The sequence below is a fragment of the Pollicipes pollicipes genome, unplaced genomic scaffold (genome assembly GCF_011947565.3).
Source record: "Pollicipes pollicipes isolate AB1234 unplaced genomic scaffold, Ppol_2.1 Scaffold_6052;HRSCAF=7182_pilon_pilon_pilon, whole genome shotgun sequence".
Taxonomy (NCBI): Eukaryota; Metazoa; Arthropoda; class Thecostraca; order Pollicipedomorpha; family Pollicipedidae; genus Pollicipes; species Pollicipes pollicipes.
Genome location: NW_023596805.1, coordinates 3,836,753 through 3,861,724, shown reverse-complemented (window position 1 = coordinate 3,861,724; position 24,972 = coordinate 3,836,753). Strand labels below are relative to the sequence as shown.

The 24,972-nt window shown below is 53.3% G+C and overlaps 1 protein-coding gene across 1 annotated transcript in view; it reads right to left on the bottom strand.

The window, feature by feature from the left end:
- LOC119104705 (mucin-5AC) overlaps positions 1 to 24,664 on the bottom strand; it is a 49,946-nt gene extending 25,282 nt beyond the window's left edge. The window contains exons 1-2 of the mRNA XM_037228422.1: positions 24,562 to 24,664; positions 102 to 3,832 (exon numbers count right to left, since the gene is read on the bottom strand). Coding sequence (XP_037084317.1) covers positions 102 to 3,832; positions 24,562 to 24,664 — 3,834 coding nt within the window. The remainder of the gene's footprint in view (positions 1 to 101; positions 3,833 to 24,561) is intronic.
- Between the last annotated feature and the right edge of the window lie 308 nt (positions 24,665 to 24,972).

The following is a 24,972-nucleotide window of genomic DNA, read 5'->3' as shown; positions in this document are numbered from 1 at the left end:
TCACATTGTCGTTGACACACTGCATCAGCATATGGTCCTTATCACGTTTGCAAAAAGGCGGGAACATCAAGTACAATAACGCCAAGACGCGTCAGCCTCACCTCCGGCATCAGGTGCTGCACGTCCGGGTGGTTTTTCTTCAGGTACCAGAGCGCGACGGCCACGACGGGCAGGACAAACAGCAGCGACACAAGGTAGATGGGTCCGCTGTCGCCTGTCGCGTCCTCTTTGATATCCAGGGCGGCCAGCTCGTTCACGGCGGTCACCCGAACCAAGGGAACTTCCTGCACCGTCGCTTGGTGAGACGTTGTCTCCGGTGATGGCGCTTTGGTTGAGGATGCGGAAGGATCTGCGGAAGCGGATGAGGAAGAAGATGCAGAAGGAAGTTCTGAGGATTTCATTGCCTCTGAGGTGAGGACGCGCAGAATTGAGTCTGTAGGTCGCACCATAGTGGTCATGGTTGTGGAAGCCGCAGCCGTTAGAGGTTCAACAGTGTCAACGTCTGAATTTGATGGCGATGCCTCGAAGCTGGGCTCTGACACGTCGTCTGTAAAACGAGCAAAGCTTGCTTCGGAGGACGACTTTCCAGCATCAAGGGAAATCTCGGTTGTTGTTGCGAGCGCCGGCGATATTGCCGAGGTCTCCGTGGTCGAGTCGTCCTGAGACTTCACCAAGATACCCTTCAGATACGTGTGATTCTCCACCGCAGGCTCCGTGTAGCTTTCTGGCGTAGGAGATGTACTTCTGGTGCCCGTGATAGTACTACCTGGCTTTGCGCGAGTTGTGTCGTCCTTTTCACTACTTCTTGACGCATCTGTTTCACTTACGATGGGTGCTTCCTTCCTGGCTGACGTACCAGGAGCAGCGATTTCTCGTGGGTCGTCCCGTGTTCGAACCGGAAGGATACTTTTTCCGGTCCGGGGTTTAGAAGCGATGCTTGTTTCATTGGCTTCCAGCCCAGTGTCTTCGCCAACATCAATACTCTCTTCACTCCTCAAGGTTGGTGGTGTTGCCGTGCTCTCCAATACGCTGCTCTCCAAAACTGGGGCTGTCTTCTTGATTTTTGGTACGGAAGCCTCTGGAACCCTTTCCACTGCGGTAACCTTTTCAGTAACCCCCCTGGCCGCAGTCCTCGTCGCTCCACTACCCTGACCATCCAGGGACTCTCCGCGGCTCACGTTGCTGGATGTTGCCAGCGCTTGAGTTGCATTTTCCTCAGAAAGTCCGCGATCAAGCGAAACCGGCAACTTCACCCGCTTACGCAGGCGGTACTCGAGCGGTGAGACAGCGATTGAAACGGACGTTTCAAGTGACGTGCCCAGCACTGTTCTCTCCACATCCTCCGTGCTGGTCGGGTTGCTGACTTTGGTAGTGTTCCTGACATCAGCAAGGTTGCCGCTGGTGAGGTTGTCACTTGCTTTTCTGGCATCACTGAGACCGCTGGGAGTGCTCAAGGTTCTGACGTCACCGACACTCGTAACGTTGTTGAAGCTGCTACTGTTGACACTGCTAACGTTGTTCGGGATGTTGACGTTTGTAGCGTTGCTGACGTCACTTTTGCTATTGAAGTCACTGGCGCTTCTGACGTTGCTGTTGTCGCTTGTGCTATTGACGGTACTAGCGCTTCTGACGTTGTTGTTGTCGCTTGTGTTATTGACGGTACTAGCGCTTCCGACGTTGCTCAAGTCCACCGGAGGCTTCGCAACGGGAGCTTCCGGACGCAAGCTCACAACTCCAGGCGCTGGCGACGACAGCGTTACATTGATGGCGATGTTGCCGACGAATGGCGCCTTGGACAGCAGACTTGGACTGAGCGCAGTCTTGATCTTCGACAGCAGGAGCGGGAACGGCGCGTTGGTGGGCAGCAGCGGCCGGGGGTCAACCTTCGGCGTCCGGCCACCGCGGATCGAGAAGATGTTGCGGCGTTCCTGCAGGCGACGCGCCAGCAGGTTCGGTTTGTCACTGCTCGTGGAGGCCGAACCTCGACGCAGTGCGTCGGGGCGCTTGCGCCGCTCCACAGAGGAGCCGGCGCCGGCGGGAGTGACCGGCCTCGCTTGGGGACTGCGGGTGACAGCTCCACCGGAGTTCACGTTGGTCGGGACAGCGACGTCAGCAGCGAGGGGCGAGGAAGTGCTGCTACTTAACACCGTCGTGGTTTGGGTCGTCGACGGCGTGGAGGAAGGAGACGTCAGCGGAGTGGAGGGCGACGTGGTCGGAACGCTGTCTGCTTTAGTGGTCGCCGAAGTTGAAGTTGTCTCTGACGACGCTGAACCTTGCGTTGTAGATAGAGGACTGGCTGTCGGCGCGGTGGTTGAACTAGCCAGCGACTTTGTCGTTCCCTTCGACTGCCTCCTCGCCGGCGAGAGGGTAGGACGCGTCCGGGCGCGGTTCCGGATCTTCCCCAGGAGCCCGAGCACCTTAGCCACTTCCTTCTTCTCCCTATTGACACTCTGGCCGTCGGCGTCTTCGGCGGGGGTGGCGTCCGTCGTGGAGACGCTGATCGCGGTGGCATTCGGTCGCACCCGCGTCAGCCGGCCTCGGAGCCGGGTGCGACGGCGCTGAGCGGTGACGGACGGCCGTCGCCGCGCTGGGCGAGCGGCGAGCCCTCCTCGACTTCGCTCTTTCGGGTCGGTACCGTCCGTCTGGGTGCGACGAGTCTTTACCGGTGAGCGGTTGGAGCCTGGGGTTTGCTTGCGGGAGGTCTCCGGTGCCTCTCCCAAGGTGGTGTTGTGAGGGACGACCGCTTCGGCTCCAGTGGACGCCGTCTTTTTCCCGATATCTGGGGTCGGTGACTGCTCTCCCGCGCCGGGAGCCAACTTTCCCTTGCTTTCCCCGTCAGTGGGAGTGGGAGAGGGCTCTGGTGCTTTTGTGGGAGGTCGAAGGAGCCGCCGATTCGCCAACCTCCGGGGAACTTTGGTTCCACTCGTTGTAGCTGCTGAAGGTGAGGAGTTTGCATCTGACACAGGCTTGGACGTCGTGGTGCTGGGCGCCGTCGTCGCCTCTGATGCTGTCGGAATGCTTTTTGTCGTTGCTGAAGGCCTTGTGTTCTTGTCAGCACTGCGGGAAGTCGTCCTTACCGTCGCACCATTATCCGACCCTGTCGCAGACGACGACGGCTGGGAGCTCGTGCCAGCCGACAGTGATGTCGGTTGGCGCGGTTTTCGCACGTCGCCGCGCGAGTCGTCAGCGCTCATCGTGCTCACAATCCGCACCTTCTTTCTCCGCACCACCACTTTCGCGTGACGTTCGCCAGGGGCGCCCGACAGCGCGTCCACCACAGACTCGTTCGTCACCACCGCACCGCGCCCACCACTGTCACTCGGCCCACCTCTATCACTCGCGTCGGCCGACGAGTTCGCACTCAGGTCCGCACCCTCGGAGACGGCTGGCGGCGTCTCGACACTCGTCTCCGGCGCGTCGCTCTCCAGCTTCTCGCCGAAGTCGCGGAAGGGCTGCATGCGGTGGCCGCCGGCGCCGCCCTGCGCGAGGACGAACTCGGGCTGCAGACTGAACCGCGAGTCGTTCAGCAGCGCCAGAAAGGGCGGCCGCAGGAACTCGCGGAACGACCGCTCCGTCGACGAGGTGACGTTATCCGTGCCGACGTCACCGCCGGGCGCACGCGGTTGACTACGCGGCGGGAGCAGCACCTTGCGGCGGCGGATGACCTTGAGTTCGCCCGCCGGGTTCCCCGGGTCGCCGATAGGGCGCGCGCGCGGGCGCGTGCGCGGGTGTGTCGCGTGCCGCTTCTGCCCGGTGGCGGTCGCGCGTGCCGGCACGGCGGCGGCGGCGTGCAGAAGATGCGCCGCCGATGCCGCGTCCGCTGCTGCCGTTTCTGAGAAAGGGAAAAGAAAAAAACATGAGAAGAAATCATCATAACTCTTCGACTCACGGCACGTTGCTGAACCGCCTGCACACGTCTGGAAATCGGGCGAGGTAGGACCGCGGGAAATGTCAACGGTGCATTTATGGTATCGTCGAACAAGCGGTAATTCCAAACCCAGTGTTAATGAAGAACCAAGACGACAGCAATGCGCTGCACAAGTCGGGAGTGTTTCTTTACACTCTCCTGAAGAATTACCTGACAGGTTTGCGAAAATGTCTTTCTATTGTCGACATATACGTCGATGTACGGACGATTTTGTATTGAGGACGACACCCGGGTTCGTTTCCCACTATCATCATTGTAGCGTGCGGGTCGAAAGAAATGGAGATGAGCAGGTCGTAGTTGTTGCTGAAGGCCTCAAAAGCTGAAAGGGGTGTAATCTTGTCTAAATGGTTTTCTTTAATCTGCTGTTTCGTCGCTGAAGAGGTTGGACAGGCATGCGTTGAAACGTCGAGTGATCTAACCATAATAAGCTATTGTTCTAGAGCGCTCTGAGATGGAAGCCACCATTGCAAGCAGACGCCTCTCAACCACAGACAGAATAATTAATGCCGCAGCCTGGTGCAAACCCCTGACTTGCGCGCAGCGACGGCGGCTCCAGTCGCCTAAGATGGCCAACTGAGTCGGTCCCGACCTAAATGCACCGATGTAAGACGCCTAGAGCAACACGATTCCTTACTGTTGCGTGCATGGCTAACGAAACCTGAGAAGGGCATTAGCGAGGGCCATCGTAGGCACCTGCACCTTGTAATCGGACGGAACTGGTAATGACGGTGTGCGTATGTTCGAGGCTGTCGGGCCGGGCAGCGGAGGCCACGTATCCAGTCATTACATAATAAGTAATCCGCTGGATTCCACGCGGGAAGCCCAGCAAGCTGCCGCCAAGGTGGACAGCTGGCCCGCACACGTTGCGTTAAGCGCGAGACGAAAATACAGCCACTTATCGGCAGACACGCATGCAAGGGAGGGAGAGATTTGCCACAAGGCGCGTCGCCAGGATCTGATGTCTGGCGTGTGTCGAAGGGGTAGGGGCATCCAACGATCGGGCGGAGTGAACTACCGCCCTGAGGCGAAAACATTTACTTGTTTGTTGGAGCTGTCTAGATGAATGGATCGCATATCTCCAGGGGAGGGTAAAACAAAGGCACTGCACGAGCCATAAGCGCATCGAGGTGAAGTTCTTTGGCTCCCCTCCTGTTGGTTTTTCACTTTTCGCGATGAAAAAATCGGACCGAAAATAAAAATGTGCTGCATCCAACCGTCGGGCGGCCACGCGGAAAACGTTTCGATCAAAGGTATGTATAAAGGGTTTTTCATCGCCTGCGCGATTTTTGTTGCGTGAGCTGTCCCGCCATCCGCAAAGCCCTGAACGCTGCTGGCCGCGGTCACCGATAAGGCAATTGTTTGCTAACATCCAAGGTCGGGCCAGGCGAGTTTTCCGGAATCGCCGCGTTTAGAGGCGAACCTCGAACCCGAGCCTCTCCGACCCTGATCTTGTGCACCCTGCTGTCCGGTCTGAGCGATGTGCCGTTACGCGTTCGAACGACCTCAGACTATTTTCCGATTGTTCTCCGATTATTCTCCGGCGGGCGGTCGCGCGTGCAGCAACGAGATCGCTCACGAGGCTCGTGTCCCAGGAAGGCCGCGCTTCGCTTCCACGGGCAGCCAAGGCCGATGTCCCGGATGCCCGCCGCCAAAGCGACGCGCCCAGCGCCCACGGCCGGCGCTGAGCCAAGCGCTGAGCTACTGGCCTCGATATCAACCGTCTTTTTATCTTCATTACGGGAGCCCTGGGCTGGCGTGTCATCTGGGCAGCGGCGGCGGGGTACATGCCCCTCCCCGCCCGTCTCCCAACGCGGGGGACGTGTCATTACCGGGCTGTAACAACCCCGGCGGTGGACGCGCGCCGGCCGCCCACAAAAAAGTGCGGACTTCAGGCTTCTGGTCAGGCACGCTGACACCATCACGCGGCTTAGTTACGATGGTAATTAGCCATGAATCCCACACCGGCTAAAAAGCGCGCCACCGGTGGTAGAAATCGGCCCACGTGCCTCCCACTGCAAGCACCCGCCGATGCGCGGCACGTGGGGAAAACACTCCGCTCCGGTGTTGTGTTAAGCAAGCTCGTAGCGTTCGCCTGGGGCTGGCCGCCGAGTTTGTAAGCATCCCATTGGAGTGTCGTTACAAGGCTCCAAAGAGCAAGCAGCGGGTCGCATGCAAAGGCATAAAACACAGCAAGGGCGGGCCGAAGGAACCCAACCGGCGCCAGCACGGCGCATGAATTATTTGTTTGATGCTTGGAGCAGTCAACAGCCGCTCCCCTCCAATTCACGGGCCGACCATGACGCAAGCCGTCCCCCCGCGTTGCCGTCCCTGGCGACGCCACTGCAGCTCGGACCCCGTTACGCAACACGCCACTGCGACCGCCAACCAGCGGTGCCTGTGACTGGCAGCGATGAGCGGCAGCGGCAGTATAGTGGCCTGCTTGCGTCACACCCCTGTCACAGGCGCCGCCGCTGCCGATGGACGCCCCCGGGCCTGGGCAGGCGCGCGCCCAAGGATTGCAAATGAGGGGTGCCGGTGTCCAGCTGCGCGAGCCGGATTCGACGCACACCCTGGCCTGGGGAGAGCCAAGGCCCTGTAATGCAAGCAGTGCGCATGTTTCGCAAGTTTAGCTGGTTAATCAAAGTAGAAAGGGTGCGCAGACGCCTTGCCGCATGATAGACGTCGAGGGCGTCGAGGAACTGGCAAAACTTGCACCGAAGCTTAGCGCAACGTGGCTTAAGCGCAGCTGGGTCCTTCGGGCAAAAAGAGAGGAATGGAAAGCTGGCTTGGCTGGTAGGATTCTATCACGCACGAGGCCTGTTGCGCGTGAGCTTCGATGTGCGCCGTGTGCCTGGCTCAAAGGAATGCGCGTTGCAAACTGGTGACACCATGTGATGCGACACACGAGCATTCCCGTGAAGTTCAAAACCTTGCATGACTTACGCCCGAGGTACGCAAAACAGAACTTGCGTGAGGTTGTGTGCACTTGAGTGTAAGCCAAGTAGTGGATAAGTTGGCGTGCGACTGGTATGTGCTTCTCAAATCGCGAGAGACGTGTGCGTGTTACGCGGCATGGCTGGGCACACATACCCCGCGATTTGAGAGGCACACGGCTTGCGCACCACTTACTCCTGACTTACACGCACTTGGATGCGTGCAGTTTTTTGGCCTATTTTTGTCTCCCGAGAGGCATTGGGTCGCCTTGAGATACCCCTACCCCTGGCTGAGTTTCGGTCGGCAAAAACGTCACTGTTTGAAGATCACAAGGGATGCCCTACGGGTTTGAGCCGGGAGTAAGGGGAGAACTTGGCAGCATGGTCACGACTTGCAGCCCACAGTGATCGGGTTTCAAATCTCTAAAATTTCAACGTATTTCAAAATCCCCGTGTCTGGTTTCGACCCTTGCTTTTCCCAGCCACAGTACATCGCGCATGAGATATACTGTGGCTGGTTTTCTGTGTCACTTTCTGCGCAGTACTCCCACACCACCGGTTAGGCAAGCATTTCGCCCTCAGAATTAATCTAGACGTAAGCATGTCATTCCCAATCTGGCAGCTGAGATCGCGCGCTCAGAGCCGCCTCTTGACATCATGATCCATTCCATCATCAGCCATGCAGTACAACTGGTCGACACCCACGATCCACATCCGTGAAAAATCTCTGAATCGTGCTTTTCAGCAGCAGCGTTCTGGAACGCAACGAATGTTGTGACCAGCAATTCCCCGCAACATTCCCCGATAGGCGCCGCCGCCACCCAACCAACCGCACCAACGACATCGTCGGTTACTCCCCCTGGCACTCGTCCACAGCCGTCGCGGCCGCCCAGATCTCCCAGGTCACGGGGATGACCCTGGATGGTCTCCCAGGTCACGGATGACCCTGGAGGGTCTCCGAGGCCACGGATGACCCTGGCGGGTCTCCCAGGTCACGGATGGCCCGGGAGAGGCTCCCAGGTCACGGATGGCCCGGGAGAGGCTCCCAGGTCACGGATGGCCCGGGAGAGGCTCCCAGGTCACGGATGGCCCGGGAGAGGCTCCCAGGTCACGGATGACCCTGGAGGGTCTCCCAGGTCACGGATGACCCGGGAGCCCGTGAGCGCCGGTCGCGCTCGCCCCGCCCGGTCCGCCCGGTCGAGCGCTCGCCGCGGGCCGGCCGGTCGAGCGCTCGCCGCCGGCCGGCCGGCCGGCCGCCGCCCAAACGAAAGGGAAAGCTGCCTCAAGGATACGGGGCGGCACGGCGGGCCCGGCCTGCACTTGCGCCTGGGAGGGCTTGCGGTCGTCAGGGAGGACCCGCGTCGCAGGGGGACGGGATGAGAGGGATCAGTGCCGGCATGGGGTGGATGAGGACGGCTTGTTATGGGGTGGTGGGGGGAAGGGGTGAAAGGGAAGGCTCAGTGGCGACTGAGGGCTGATGGAGAGACTGCAATGCCGACTAGGACCTGACGAATAATTATAAGCGGTGGCTGGGGCGATGAGAAGGTTAATAGAGGCCGGAGGTTGGCAAAGATGATTCGATGCCGACTGATAGCTGACTAGATGGGTTCCTTAAAGATTCTTTGAGAAGACGCTCATTGAGGCAGATATAAAAAACGTATGTTTGCCTCGCAGTCTAACGAAGCCGGCGCCGCCCATCAAGTGCTCCAAGTTCTCAGGTTAACAATAAACCTACTTGCTGCCTCGAGACAAAACATAATAATTATACTAAACGTCTAGACTGACGCAGAGTTTCACTCTGATGTCACTCCTTTTCCCACGTATTCAAGCCAGGCCGCAGGCAGGTTCAATGCCATCGCCGGCGCCAACACCACAAACCAGGTCACCCACGGGGCAGGATAATTTACGAGGCGCGGTGGGTGGATCCCGGTCACGGAGCAAGCGACCGCCCCGAGGAGCGGACCATCCCGCCGGAGAGTCCGTGATGCTGTTCGCCCGCTTGCCAGAACAGAGTGACGTTGCGGATTGTGGGGTAATTACTGCTGGCACCGCCGAAATCTTCGACAAGATCGCGCATGCGCAACGGTCAGTGCTGCCGTTATCATTATGGTATTTTCCTTTCATGAGCGGTTTCGATGTGCTGTAGGCAATATTGTCTGTGACATACGCTCGTGTGCAAGCAGCAACTCCATCCTTATGGTGTTATATGCGCATGCGCAATAGATCGTTCGTGCTACTCTTATCTTTGCGGGTGAACTTACCGATATCATTGCACTGTTTTAGCGTCCAATGCCAACAGCAACGAAAAGGTGCAGTTTAGTAGCATTGAATATGTACACATGTATTTTCAATTTTCTGTCGTTTCTGTCTCTTGTGTTTTCAGCCAGGATTCAAGAGGCTAAGGTGCACTGGATGCAACCGTGTTGCACCGGCTGGATGTAACCGTGTTGTACCCACGTATCTGCACAGAGCGCGAACCTAAATTGCGCGTAGAACATGGACGAGAGTTATCATATATTACTGCGAAAGCTGCTTTCCAGCCTGTCATGTGTTACCTACAAGGTGCCGAAAACTCCACTTCCAGTGCTCCAGTAGTAATTTTTTACACTATCCGATTTCAGTCGGTTGGGCAGCCCGGCCCTATGGCCAGTGCCTGCAGTAAATTTGCAGTGTGATGTCCAGTAAAAACCTGCCCCCTGATAGCCGGAACACCCAGGTTAGTCTTTGGCGGTGCAATGCGCCCGATGAATGAGATACAGGCTGATGAATGCTTGGGTACGATTGCATAACATGTCGCACGACGATGTAAATAAGTGTACATTTTGTTAATGAACTCAGGGGGGGGGGGGGGTATAAATCACTCGCCTCGCTGTCAGGTAGGGATTAAAATAAGTTAAGTTTTTACTCGATGATCTGTTCACCTATTTTTCGATTGACCAATACAAGCCATGTGAAATAGGCAACCACACTTCAACGAACCATATCCAAGCATCCATTCTATCAAATGTAACTAACGATTTGAGACAACTGTTCATTGTTTAGGCCCGGTCCAGCCGACAGCACATCCATTTATTAGCAGCAATACGACCACCCACCCTTTCTCTCTTCATTCGCTTCAGTAGCCGCCCTCCTTCATCGCGAATGTCTCTCATGTGCTCGCTAACCTCCGACGCAATTAAATCCCGCAAACTGATGGGTGTGACGGGCGTGACTGAGAAAATAGCGCTAATCTCCTCGTGATAAACTGTATCCGCATACCGCCAGGGTCCTATTTTCGGCAGCAAAGGCAGCGACACGATCCAGGCGATGATAAGGTGTCCACATAACGCCATTGTTTGGTGAGAATGTCAGACATGTCAGCGCACCTGTGACAAAAAAGACAAACAGCCTATGCATCTCATTTGTCCATTTGGGCGTTTCGAACTGCCAGTGTCATGTGACAGAGTTGCGTGGAGGGCACCGGGGACAGCTGAACGGCTCACAGGGGAACATCAATTCTCAATCAATGTTGTGTAAGCCACGATGACGTAATCAAGCAATGACGTATCGAGGGGCATATTTATTTATCAGAGAAACTGTGCTGGATAGAGCAGTCGTTTCCATTTGGAGGCATACCAATAGCTGTAAATGAACTTGTTTCATGGTATCTGATGCCTGCTTCAATATCTTCGAGTATAAATATTCCCTTTGATCGTTGATCAAGAGCTTACGAAATTAAACTACACCATTTTTATGAATCCTTGTGTTGGACATTCCTACGTGTGTGTTAATACAGAGTTGTTCAACAAGCTTTAAAACTTTTTGTTTAGAAAAATTGTGTTCTGGCAGTAATTTTCACGGATCTGGCAAAACAATGCTGCAAGCCTCGAAATGCTGCATGCCCCATTTAACAGAGCGGCTAAAAGCAGTTCATTTGACATCTATGTCAAATGAACCACTCAGGCATGGCGAAGCACTCACGACACAAATGACGCATGGCCGGTCTCGGATGATATATGCCAGAAATACTCCCCACAACAGCCCCTCGGCTGCCCTTTTGGTTTACCTCGGAATTATCACGCCGGCGCGCTGTTTGAGTTCATCACAATGCATCGTAAATCACTATCTTCCTGTGAACGATCCACAGAACCACATAAGGTTAATTAGACACGGATCGTGTAGTCAGGCGGTTGCATGGCACTGAGAAGCACTGGAACCTAACGCCATCTGATAGTTCTGGTCTAGATATAGCGTGCCCTTTTAACGTCTATCATTAACCGGGCCGACGTAAGTAGCGTTCAATTATGCGCAGCCTTGGAGCGTATCACACCGCATTATTAACTGCTTTGCATGATCTCTTTAATCTAATATCCCAGCCGGTAGCAATAGCCCATAACAACCCTGTTTACACAGATGTGTGCCGATGGTTGTCATGGTTACGCGGGGCTACCGGACTGCTTGATGGTGTTTGGCGAGAGTGCGATTTCAATGCCTGGCCATCGCCGCGCGACATGTTAGTGCGCACGGATGTTCCATTGCTCAGGCCAAGCGTGGGGCGTCATAAGCATGATACGTGACGCGTGATGCGTGATGCGTAGCGCGTGAGACATGAGGCATGTGGCGTGAGGAATCTTCGGCCAATTTCACCTCTGTTGTCCACGCGCGGCGCTGGCTCAGCCATCCACTTTGTTTCACTCGCGCAGGAACAAAAGGTACTACAGACGGGCCGGTGCGGTCGTCGACCAGCTTTCCCCATTGTTGCGGAGTGGAAGTGCCGAATGAAGGCGCGGAGGGCCTCTGGAGCAGGGCCCCGCCACCGCCAACGCCCCGTCCCCGCCCACGGCCTCCGCCCCCGCCCTGGGACCATAACGGCTGTCTCGGGGGTGGAGTGGTTACCCACCACCCGTGCTCACCGATCAAAAACGGGTAAAGTCACGGCGGCTGTGCGCTCAGCGTGTACCCCACCCCTGAATGCCTACAGTGAACACGAGAGCAGGTCGGAGAGCCCACAAACGCCAAAGCGACGTCGGCGCAGTTATCACCGTCGAGGAGACTTGTTGCCCACAGCAGTGGTTCAGTCGGAGGCATGCTCAACAATCGCGAAACTCTGGACCTCCTCAGCCCGCGTAAGGTCCAGCGTCTACTTTGGACCGCTCGGCGCTCGTCCAGCGCGTCAGAGCCAGCTCGAATGACTCGACAAGAGCGAGTCACGGCGCATCAAAGAGACCGACTCGGACAGGAGGGAAGGGTACGGCAGCCGTGGTATTAATACCAGTCTAATTAACGCCGTTGCGCTCCAAGAATGCTACGTTAGGCACTCCGGCGTTGTTGTTTGACGGCCATGCTCCGATGCGCTGACATGGTAGTAATTATATTTGAGCTCGCGGTATCCACCAAGCAGCATTGTTTTGCGCGACTTGAGCGATCTAAGCTGGCATTGTAGCGATGACGCGGTGGGATGGCGAAGAGCTACAGATTTTATGGCAAATTGATGCGGTAAATATACAGGTGCCTATCGTGTACCTGCCACGCAAGTGCACAAAATTTTGATTATCGGATATACACTGCTATCACGGAGCTATCCAGCGTCAATGTGCACAACGTCCATGGCGCTGGTTCGATTTCAGAGTATAATCAGGGTAGCTCCGGAGCAAAAAGGTACTTACTTACTTCGGACTGTCATCACAAGTAAGCCTCTTTTAGCAATCGGGAGTACATCAATGCATACGGAAGCTTGGGCTGGAACGCTTCTTGGCAAAGCTGAGAAGATTGCAGCCAGAGGCGAATGTGGGCCAGGACCACGGTTTTGCTCACAGCACGCTTGGAGCCATTGTAAATGGCCCTGCATGGTTATCAGGCTACATGTCGACACCGTCTAGGTTTTCGTCCGTCTGGCCCGTCGCCAGCTTTACCACGTCACTACTAAAGCGTCTGTGGGTGCTCGTTATCCGAGCCGAACCCCCCCCCCCCCCAAATTGCAAAGGAGAGCGACAGTCAGATTACCGCTCCCCCAACAAACACATGTGCTTTCTTTGTTTTGTGGTGTCCAGCAAAATTTTGGTTAGCTGAGTCAACTTTTGAGAGAGACAACACAACCATTGCGGTACTAAGGCCCCTCCAAAGAGATGCAAAGCGCACCCTGCACGACAGACGTCACCCTCGCCCACTGACTTCACCGGTGCCCACAGACGTCACCCTCGCCCACTGACTTCACCGGTGCCCACAGACGTCACCCGTGCCCACAGACGTAACCCGCGCCCACTGCGCTGACCTCCCCCCTCCCCCCTCCCTCCCCCCCCCCCCCCCTCCCCCCCCCACGAGACCCAAACTCAATCCCAACACCTGCAGGAAGTTCCATGATCCAGTGCATGCGGCCGCAGTCCTCATCTGATCGCGGATAATGGCCCTCAGGCCGTTCCCAGCTCTGTTTGAGGCCGGCTGGCCCGAGCACGGCTTAATCCCGCTCAGGTGCACCGCAACACGCAGGCCGCCCTGCCTCAGATGGCCCGATTGGGCGGGCCTGAGATCTGGAGACGGAATACCAGGAGAGAGATCAAGATAGGGCGATTCGCTGTATTGGGAATGGGAACGCCTGGCCCAGTGTCTGCGCAGCTGGTAGGGTGTCATGCGAGTAGATTTACTATGCATGTATATACATACATGCATGCATATATATATATATATATATATATATATATATGTAGTCTACAACCAATGCACCATTTCATCTCATTTCAGATAACTGGACCTTTCCTTCCACAAGTTAATAGATATATACCTGGTATTTATATGGTGTGATAGTAGATTGTAGACAAAAATATCATGTCTGTCCTTTTCGTTTCGCGTCAAATCAATCACAGCCTTTTCGGCCATACCCCTACAGGCGTCATGGTCACTGCGCACTGATAACCGGTCTTCCAATTCAACGAGACCGCAACAGGAGCATGCACAATAAGCAGGCTCTGGTGCAGCATTTTGCACCATTTACACCATTCTGAGAATTAGTGAGAAGGTCCCGTGGCCGATCTGACAGGCAGCATTTATTGCTAGTGGGGTTATTCGACCCATTCAGCTGCTGAGGCTGTGTGGCGTCGCCTGCCTCTCGCCCTGGCGGGAAGGGCAGGCACCACGAGAAATAAAACTCCGTACCTCCGGTTACCCAGACGCGCATCGCTGTACCACCAGCCGCCAAAGAGACTGCATTTACGCACATCACAATATCACAGAGAATGCATCTTCATCACCGTCCATAACCCGGTATCACCGTCCATAACCCGGCGGAAGGGGTGCAGGGTTATGTCCGCTGCCCGGACCATGCGCGTCTCAAGTCTTTGAACGCTGCCTTGCTGGCGGCAGACCACAACTCGTAGATTTGCACAAGACATGTCGTCCTGATTGTCACCCTGAATCCTGAATTGAATTGAATTGAATTGATGAGTTAAGTTCAACGTGCTAAGACGACGAATTTGGACTCCGCCCTTCAGTTGGTCATCCAGAGCGTGCTTTGTTGATGTACGCGCCTTACATAAGGGAACCTGGGAGAGCGCACCGGCGCAACGCTAGGGACAATCAGGTCATGGCAAGCCTGGGAGAAGATGGTGAGCATAGTGCGATAATAGTGGGAAATAGCCTTAGACCCGGCTCCAAACGTGACCGCGTGGGAGGCGCCATAATGGAGTGGGTACAGTTCAGCAAGGCACAAAACAGTGGTTATATTCCCATAATATGTCAGCGAAATTGCGAAATAAACGCCCATTTGACTTAATATTTCCTTCAGCCAAATAGCCTTTTCATTTGGCTTGTCTTTAAAAGGCATTGCTCACCATTTCACCACAGCCAGCCAGTAGCTGCACATAACTAGCCACGACCGGGGCTGCCCTTGAAGGCGTCACGGCGCGGCGGCCCGCGCCCAGCCCCGATTCGGCCGGTCCCGTAACCGCAGCTGACTCGAAGCCAGCCCTTGGACGCACGAGCGCCCCACGGTGATGCCGTCGACGTGCCCGACCGGTTGAGAAACTTCGAGACGGGGAGGTGTTTGGGTGATGAGAAGTGCTGTGAACGCTCCGTCGATGGTTTTGACAGTGCTGCGAATTAAATGGACAAGTTCGGGACTGGATGGGACCAGACTAATGCCTGTGGACCAGTGGCTGTTATCTTGCTCCACTGCGATTTTTCCTGGGAGCGCCTCTGCGGCTGGGAACTAGAACGAGACCACTTACCGACTTCAAACACGCTAATGCTGACTGCGTAAGCGCAGAAAAACTGCCAGGAAGAAGCGAAGCTGACCGAGAGGCCCGAAATGAATGCAAGACAGCTGCAGACGCAATTGCATGTCTGTAGTTTCTAATCCTTGTTAGAGATTCGCATGTTTTTGGAGATGGGTCTACGGTTTCAATAGCTCCTCTCCCCATGACAGGTCTGGATACTCAAACACGTGCTGAAACATACTGATGCGCATGCTAGCATGCGCAATATACACATACGGCCTGTTTTTCAAAATGTTTGTTCTATTCAATGGGTTTTTAAGGCTTTATTTGAGATACGTACGCGTGTTATGTGTAACGCTTGCGCCATCTTGTCCGTTTTGTCTAGCACATGGCATTGTCCTATCTTTTCACTGAGGGCATGATTGGTAATTCATTGTTATGGATATAATACTTATCACTTTAACAAAATTTACTGCAGTCATAAATACGCCAGAACATACAAGACTTCATCAAAAAGGTACCGCGTCCAGGCAACAATGCATACCACGGTTTTTGAAATAAAGGTTAGTGCGACGATCAAATTGGCTCATTATGTAATGACGCTCAGCTGTTGGCGATTCGCCAAGCTATGTGGGGAGCTGACTGCACAGATCATACTCGGAACGGTCCGCTGGAGGCTGACTTCAGCCTATCAAAGTGCACGCAACCCAGCGCCTGAAATTCCAATCTACAGGTGCATTGTGCTGCACCTGCGGGCGCGAAAGGAACACGACGGCGGCAGCCAACGGACCACGTGGCTGGTAATGTTGGCTCGGACCTCGGTCGCGGTGTGATTGCACCCTCATAATGCCGTCAGAACGTGAGAATATATTGTACTGCGTTCCGAGCCGCTGGAGGATAATTATACCCCTGGGCGTAGCCTTGATGTCACCGCTTTGAATTGAATAGTGTGTCCTTAGCAGCAGCGTTGCGTGCGTGCAATTAAAACGCCATTTTCACCCATTTACGTCCGAAACAAGGAAGTAAAAGCGTTCAGATACAATAGGAAGCATGTCTGTCATCAATTAGCGCATAATTGCTGTCCTTGCTTTGCAGCTGTGCGCGCGTTTACACCTGGTGAGATCGCGCAGTCGACCTGGTTCACCGCTAACCAGGTGTCCTCTAAGCTATGCATGCATTAGAGCATTACAAGCATTACTAAGCATTACCAAGCATTACAAGCCTGGCCAGTCCGGTACGTGCACCCTAGGGGGAAGCCTTTGGCAAGGTCGTACGCACAGAGGCGAGCCCGGGCACGACCTGGGGTAGACAATGCTGGGAAGCGCTGAAGCGTAGCGTGTACTAGGAAGCGCTTAAGTACAGTCTGTACAGTCTGGGCAGTCTGCAGTCCCTTGAGGTCTGTGCTGATAGGCAAAGATGATTCAAACGAAAAGCATCAGCTTCCGAGTGGTTGACGAGTTATGACCTGTCGGTGACATCGCTTGTACAATGTGCGGACTACCTAAACGACGTATTACCCTCCTCGGCTTGGCTTTGCGTGATGAACCACACCAAACGCATCCCTACCAACGTGAATCGCACCGCACCGCACCGCACCGCACCGCACCGCACCACACCACACCACACCACACCACACCACACCACACCACACCACACCACACCACACCACACCACACCACACCACACCACACCACACCACACCACACCACACCACACACCACATCACATCACACCACACCACATCACACACCACGCCGCACCACATCACACACCAGCTCCCAAATGTGGGTTTGAGTATGGCCAGACGTGGCCTCAGTCGGATGTACTCCTTCCCGGAGGATAAACGCACCACCGTGAGTTGGTATTAAGAAAAGATATGGGGGGGGGGGGGGTTGGCCCTAAAAAAAGAGTATTTCAGCACCAAGTTCGCAACAGAGACCCATTTCAACCGAAATATGTGGTTGTTTCCGACACTTCACAAGCGCACGCATCACTTTATGGTGAAAAGTGAAGCTAGTGACTCTGACTCTCTGAATACATTACTCTTTGATACAAGAGCGGCCATGTGCACGCATGTTAACTTTGTAGGTTCGAAGTTTGCGCCACGCGCCGTGGTTATTTTCAACCCAATTGATGATACCATACCTAAGTATGTTGAACTATAAAGATAAAGATTGCTGATACTTTACAAAAAAATGGTGTGATCTTAGCTCTAATTTTGTAACAATTCGCCGCAGTTCATACGAAGTTTTAAGGTATCGCCAGGTCAAGTGGTGATAAAAGGTGCACTAAATTACAACGAAATCAGTTACCTAGTCTTAACTTCATACTTTATGACTTCCATATTCTTGAAAGATCCCAAAACGTTTCAACAATCAACTGAACTAGAAATTGAACAGCCTGAACACTTGCAACGTCTTGCGTGCGGCATCTCGTAAAGCGTGCGGCGTGAGAATGTAACAAAGGCTCTAGCCATGGAGTGATAGAGCCACTGCGTGACCTGAGTGCAATGCGGACTGGTCGTGTAAGTCCTTAAGAACAGCAGTCATGAACTTTAGCCTTGCCACGTGCGAGGCTGGATGAAAGATGCCAATCACATAAAAAGACATTGTTTATGAGGAAAAGAAGCGATTGCCTTCCGTGCAGCAAACCGCCAGAGAGCCACGATTCTCCCACGTCTACCACCTCCCAGCGCGCGAGAAGCGCACGATGATAGCTCGTGCGCAGCGGTGCTGGCGGCGCCACTCGAAAGGCTTAGCGGGTTTAATCGCGTCATCACTCCGCCTGACAGATAATCTCTCGCCCCTCCCCAACCAGTCGGCAGAACGCATCGCCTTGACAAGGACGATCGGCCAGCTGATTCAGGCGAGGCGCCTTCGCCCGGGTGATTTCGACTCGTGTCGGAATGTGGGCACAAAGGGTTTTATCACTCAACGCGACCTCTGAAGAGGTGTGGGAGTGGCTCAAATGATTCGCTGGTATGCGTTGGGAATCGTCTTACCAGCCGGTCCTTGTATAGCAAAACATCACATGATGATCCCATGTTTCATAAAAAGTTTTCCTGTGGTCCCTGATCCACTTACGCTACATCGCGGGCCACTTGTTTCAGAGACGAAAATGGGAATGCCTGCTTTGAATACAAAGACCTAGGATGCACAACCACACATGGGTGTATTTGTGTGAGTACCTCCAAATCTATTAAATTACAACCCTTTCATCCGAAACCACAGATTACTTTCAGAAGGTCGGTTACGCTCGAGCCATTTTTTGTTTTCTGACAGCGCGGTGGGAGAGCAAAGGTGCCAATGGGTTATGTTCTAGAGTATAAAAGGATCCATTAAGCGTCTTTATCCATTTAACACTGGCGTGGGCCGTGAACGTCTTGTTCAGCCGCCTGCTTAAAGAACATGATCTCGCCCCTCTTTCCTATGGTGTGAATGTGAACATGTCGCCAGGCTCAGTCAAGAGAGGCAGTGCTTTGGAGTAACACACTTTGCAGCGTCGTGGAACGATATCTTTGGGGCAGCGGGGCTTCTCAAGGAACTCTACACGAGTCTGTTGTCGGTCTTTCGACACTTGCACTGCAACTCAAAATCCAAACACCTTAATGTTAATGAATGCAGTTCCGGTCACTCATGTGAACTGGTTTCCCACTTCGTGTTCACCTCTTTAAGAAAACGTAGTGAAAACAAGGAAAACTGAACCACGATAAGTTTTACATAAGAGGAGATTGTCAAGCTTATTTCCTCGCCATTGTATTGCATCACGCGTTGATCGCTTAATAACTTTGACTAGAAAACAATCACGGAAAATATTCAAGGGAAATAGTACGAGATCAAATAAGTCCCCAGTTTCTCTGTCGCTGCTGTCTTGGAAATGCGCTCGCAAAGTATAGGGTGTAGCTGTCATCATTCCCATTCCAGACACGTAAAGTGCAGCGCGAAATATTTTCGGCATTGAAAACATCGAAAAAATTGAATCTTGTCCGATGCTTCATGCATACTGCTTTGAAATAACAAGCATTCCACGTCCACGTAAGAAATTCTGACGTTCGCCGCGTTCTATTGCCCCTGACGACACCATGAAAATGTGTCAAGACTACGTAGCTGTCGCTTCTCAGCTGCCTGTGCCCATATTAGTTATGTGGAATTTTCTGACTTCAAGAACCACAGAACTGGTGACATCCTGAAGGTATGCTATCCACGCTGTATAAAAACGGCACGCCGTGAATCAAAGGCTGACAGTTTCGTTGCTCAAAGCAGGCAGGGCTCACTCCACATCCTGACTACTGGGTGACTATTCTGAGCGCCCTTCAAAGACATCACAAGCTTGTGTTTACAACATGAGCGAGGACTTATTCGTATTTCAATCATTCTGCACGTCAGGTGTGTTTGTGCTACGCTTGTTACGCAGCGCGGGAAGGCGTGGATGACCATCTTTGACCACCATGACCCTTCTTTTGCGGCTTTGAGGCTAATATCGATAATAGTGATGATAGTGATGGTGGATAGTGAAGGTGATACATAACGATAAAAGGGTCGAGATCGTCAACACGTACGTCGAGGCACGCTATGAAGCACTGCAGGATGCTTAAAAAAGTGTAAGTGCTCAGATGTCCGCTATTTCTCAGCAAAGAAACTTTAGCTTAACCATGACAGTGATATGTACATCTGGACACGTTGTTGTGTGATATTGCCAGGTACGTAAACATCGTTTCGTTTTTTAAAAGCTAGCAGTAAAGGTGCACAGATACATCCAACAGACATAACAAAAAATCAGAGTTCACTTTTGTGACAGACGTTCAAACTTAGCCTCCCTAACTACAAGGGTAGGAACGGAGCCACTAACAAATCACGGAATTTTGCTGCGTGGGGAGAGAGAGGCTGCTTCTCTCATGCGCGCACTTTGTCATAGTGCTTGAAATACACGTCGAAGTTTGACACCAAGTGAATTAAATCCGGTGCATTGGTTGGAAGGTAGCGACAGGTATGACTGTCGCGCTGGCACTGATGTCAGCTCTCATAAAAACTTAGATCACTTAATAAACCAAGTTCTGCAGGATTCTGGTTTGCCACTGCCTGTCTTCTGTTCAAAATTGATTTCGAGTCATAAGACCACAAACCGCGGATTTTAAGGATAAAAGGGTAAAAGGGTGATCATAAAACCACTATCAGGCCGCGGGTATTAAGGGTAATTGGACATGTCGGTGATTGCGTTCTATGTCACTTGCTATCTGCGACTGGGTCAACGACATACCCATAACGCCCAGTACAATTTTCCGTGAGAATGTCTTGAATGTGAGAAAGTCTTGGTCATTTTTTTTTTAATTTTGCGTGAATGGCCTCGGTCTGGATGGAGACATCACAAGACTGGTTTGCACGCCACCGACAGGCGAAGTTTTTGTCTTTTTGCGATCCTTGTCGTCCTTTAATCGGTATTAAGATGCGTGGCGTGTACTTTGCAATCCTTCCATACTTTTCTTTGAGATGTAAAAACAGCTGTTCCCAGGGTACATTTGACATACCGCCAGTTTAGCCTTCGTTAGGTGCTCTTCTGTTGATTCCATGTTTCGATGCGAGCAGAGAAACTGATGGAATATATAATTTTTGGCTTATTGAAAGCCCAGCGCCCACGACCCAGCTAACGGCGGATTCGGCACGCCATGTCCCTCTGGTCGCAGTGCACGTGCGTATCGCTAAACAAGCCATGGCGAGCACACGCTCAGGGAAAAAACTCTGATCCAAGCATTCAGGGAAAAGGTCAGGTCGATGGGAACGGCACTTTCCTAATGTACTTTACCGCTGACACCTGGACTCGGGAATATATATATATATATATATATATATATATATATATATATATAGATATAGATATAGATATAGATATATATACATATATATATGTGTGTGTGTGTGTATGTGTGTGTGTGTGTGTGTATGTGTGTATATATATATATCTATATATATATATATATATATATATATGTCTATATATAAGTATATGTATACGCCTGATGCTGGTACTGACACCATAGAATAAGCATGAGCACTAGCCTTCAGCCAGCAAAGCATGGCTGACTCCCGACAACGTGACTGGTACTATCTCTTGGCATATTTAGCCAAGAAAACGTCCTGGGTTTTGCTGGTAGGTTCAGTACATGATCAACCACGGCTCCAGCACCGCCAGCGTTGATTCTGTACCGATTTCCAATACCATGACACGAAAACTTTTTTTTTTCTAACCCAGCAAAGTGTGTAGCCCTATACGACGAAAAAACAGAACTAGGTACGTTGCTTTTACCCTGCACGAGCGTTAACGCTGCAAACAATGCAGTTGCTTCGACGCGTCCAATTAAAAAAAAAAGAAGCTGAATAGCATCTTTTCCTGCCTCGGGCCCGCAAGCATACGCGACACGACTTCAAACGGCGCACGTTCGTACTTCCCCTGTATGACGCTGGCCCGGGCGAGGCGCGGCCGTGAGCCGGGCTGGCGTGCCTGGCCGGGACAGAGGTTGGGCAAAGGTCACGCGCACGCGCGGCCCACTCCAGACGGCTGTTGTGCAAGCTGGAGGCTGGCCTGGGGTCGGGCTCGTAGGTCTGGTCACGCCTGGCGACTGCAGGACGGCTCAGACCCGTCCGTGACGACAGGGGCGCGGATCTGATGGCCGCCCTCTTCGCCTCGTCACGTGACGTGATTCGTCACGTGACGCGCCCGTCACGTGAGACCTCGCACTGGAACTGGGCGGTTGCAAGGCTCGGGCTGGAATGGTAGTCGTTTTATTTTGTTGGCGATAGCATGCCCCATGTTGATGACTTGTGTGGTCTTTGAATGCGAGGTCATTGGGGCCGCGCCACCCCGACCGGCCGCCCTGTTGGAGTCGTTTTAATATCGGCACCGAAGCTTACGTCGCGCACAGCGAGTTCGCATAAAAAATTCGCATCAGGCCCCACGTCATCATTGACGGATGATATGAAGAATTCCGACGAGCGCTGTAAAGAACTGGACGAGCGATGCGTCTGTTTCTGAATCGAGTGACCTGTCTTCAAACCCCACCCCTTGAAGCCCTTCGCCCATCAGTGTATGGCGACTCATTAGCCACGCGTTAATGAAAAGCCTCAGTCTCGACAGCATACGACGCTCCAACTGTCCGCCTGCCCGTAACTCTGTTGCCAACTCCGCATCGGCACGGACCATCGCGAGGCGGCCGCCCCGGCGGCGCGGCTAATCCACCGAGCCGACGGCGCCAGCATTCCCGACCGCCCTCGCCTGCTGCGTCACAGCTCGCCTGCCCGCTGTCTGAAGGTGAGCAGGGCAGCCGGCGCGTGGCCGCCAGACGACGGCTGCGGCGCCGGCCGCTTTGACGCCACAGGGCCTGGCTCGCGCTGATTGGACGCTGAGGGGGTGTGGCTGTTGTCGGCGCCCGGGAGACGCGTGCGAGGTATGAGTTAGAGGTGCGAGGCGCGAGTTAAGGGTGGGATGTGCAAGTTAGATGTGGTGCGGTGCTATGGGGCGGATGGAACTCAGCTGCCGGGGGGGGGGGGGGGGGGGCAGGAGGGGGAGGGCGTTTGTGGTCCGAGGTCCGTTTGTCATTGCCAAAAGAAATCCGCTTCCCAACCTGGGGGTGAATCCGCTCTGTGGTCAGTTGAAATATCGGTTCTATCTCGTCCAATCTCATTCCTCATTTCGCCGAGGAAGCGGCATTCTGGAAAACCTGCTCTCATAGCTATAAAACGTCGCAGATATGATGCATTTCCACGTCTAGAAACGCTGCACTTTCTTTCTCCGCGAAAACACTTTCTTTCTCCGCGAAGGCACTTTTTTCTTGGCGAAAGAAAAGCCTCAGGAGCGATTCGTTTATAAAAATAATATTGCAAGCTTGAACCTAATGAACCAAGTTCTTGTTCAACATGTCTGGAGCTCCACTTGGACTAAGTTTTTCCAACGAACAACGGATTTCGACCTCAGATGTCCGAAGCGAAGGGCCACGCGGTCCTTTCTGAGTTACTGCCTTGCAGTTCCGAGGGTACGCCAAAAAATAAACAGCTAACAATAGCGTGCACTCATGCAATTTGCGCAGCTTAAAAATCGAAAGGGAAGTCATTGTCAAGATAATACAGTTCTCTGTCAATTTCAAGCAGCGACTGCATAGTTTAGTGTAGGTTCAAAAAGTTGACGGGCTTTGTCAAAATAAACAAGTTGTTATTCTAAATGGTGGCCTGAGCGAAAGGGATGTTCGTTGACTAATAAGCAACGTGACGTGAAGAGCTTAATTGCTTCAATTGTGGCGCGGCGTAGCCTGGTGACAAAAACAGTGGCGTTAACATGATCCATAATCAGATGAGTTATTCATGCCGAAGATCCAAAATGAAACAGCATAACTCACAAGCGACGCATCTCAAGAAACCTGTATTTGTCAGACATTCACGTCCAGCGAGGAGAACCCTTTGGGACACTTTTTATGAAGCTGGATTGTGACTAGGCTTGGATGTAACCAGAGCATTAATTAAATTAGTGCTATGAAGCAACAACTCGGGTTCTGATCATTTGGTCCGCCATTGACTCTGTCCAGTGAAACGAAGCCAGGCGATATGGCCGACTCCACAGCGACCAATTCTTTCCAATTGGCTGACCGCGGCTGACAGATATCAAACCTGACGCGCTTGCTGCTCTGAAACAGTGTTGGAGTCCGGCCAAACAGCTGCTCGCAATGACGAATCTCCGGAGCGGAAGACCCCAACCAGACAGGTGCCACAGATCTCATCGCTGATTGGTTGAGTCAGTATCAAAGGCGTCGCCAGAGCTGAAGCTTTGCAGATGTAGCAATGATTTGGGTGACGACCGATTATTTAAATGGTTAATAAGTTGAGACAATAAAATTGCCCTCACCACTCGCGAGCTATGCAATAGCAAAGGGTAATGCCCCCCTGCTCGCTCCCTCACTGGCGACACCCCAAGTGAGGACTGCGAACAGTCGCATTAGGACTTTGGAGCAAGGCACCATGATCTAGCCGCTTAAAATATGTGGTATAAACGACAGCATGGGCAGTAAAAAGTCGATCTCACTGACGTTTACAGTCGGCCAATAATTCAAAAAATACGAGCGTTTAATTGGTTTCGTGGGAAGGCTTACGCAGCTTGACTTCTGAACCAAACGAGCTCCGGGACAGGCCATGACTGCTGTCGCCGACACTACATTTTAGTCCTCCCTTTCTAACAGTATCGGGAAAGAGACAGCGTATTTTGGAACCGCCCGGTCACGCCACGCAGAAGTTGGGCTAGTAGAGCAACATCCTGACACTCCAGACGCGAACTCTATAAGTGTTTAGCGCTTTAAGTGGCAAATACCTTTCGTATGTCCAGTTCCTCCACGAGGCTTCACTGGAACAGAACTATGTGTGAGCGGGCTCACTCCGATGATCCCGCTCCAAGGACGGATTCAGCATCCAGAGACCCAGCATCTGATATTGTTGCTCGCTTGCCATCCCCATCCCTCCCCAGAGCCGCTAATCCTCACCTGACGCCTCATCTCCGCCGCTGCCGGCCGGCAAGCCGTTGGAGAAAGGCAGCAGCGACAGCAGCAGCAGCAGCAGCAGCAGCGGCAGGGTCCAGCGAGGCATCTTCACATGGCGCTTCCGCTCCTCCCTGCCGACGCAGTCTGCTCTGCCCTGCCGCTGCCGAGGGGTCGCGTTCCCATGGCGACCGGCGGTCACGTGACCTGCAAGAGGTGATGCGCGTAAGATTACAGCTCAGTCTTGCAAGGAATCTTTTCCAGCAGAAATGCTAAATGCGGTGCAGCAGCAGGCGCCCGCGGTGGTTTATCGGCCCATTACTGTGCCCGTCTTGAGGCTGCGATTTTTGGTGTGGGCTCATTAGTGTGCTGGACATGAGGCTACGATTTGTGGTGTGCGCGGTGTAAGTGTGCAGC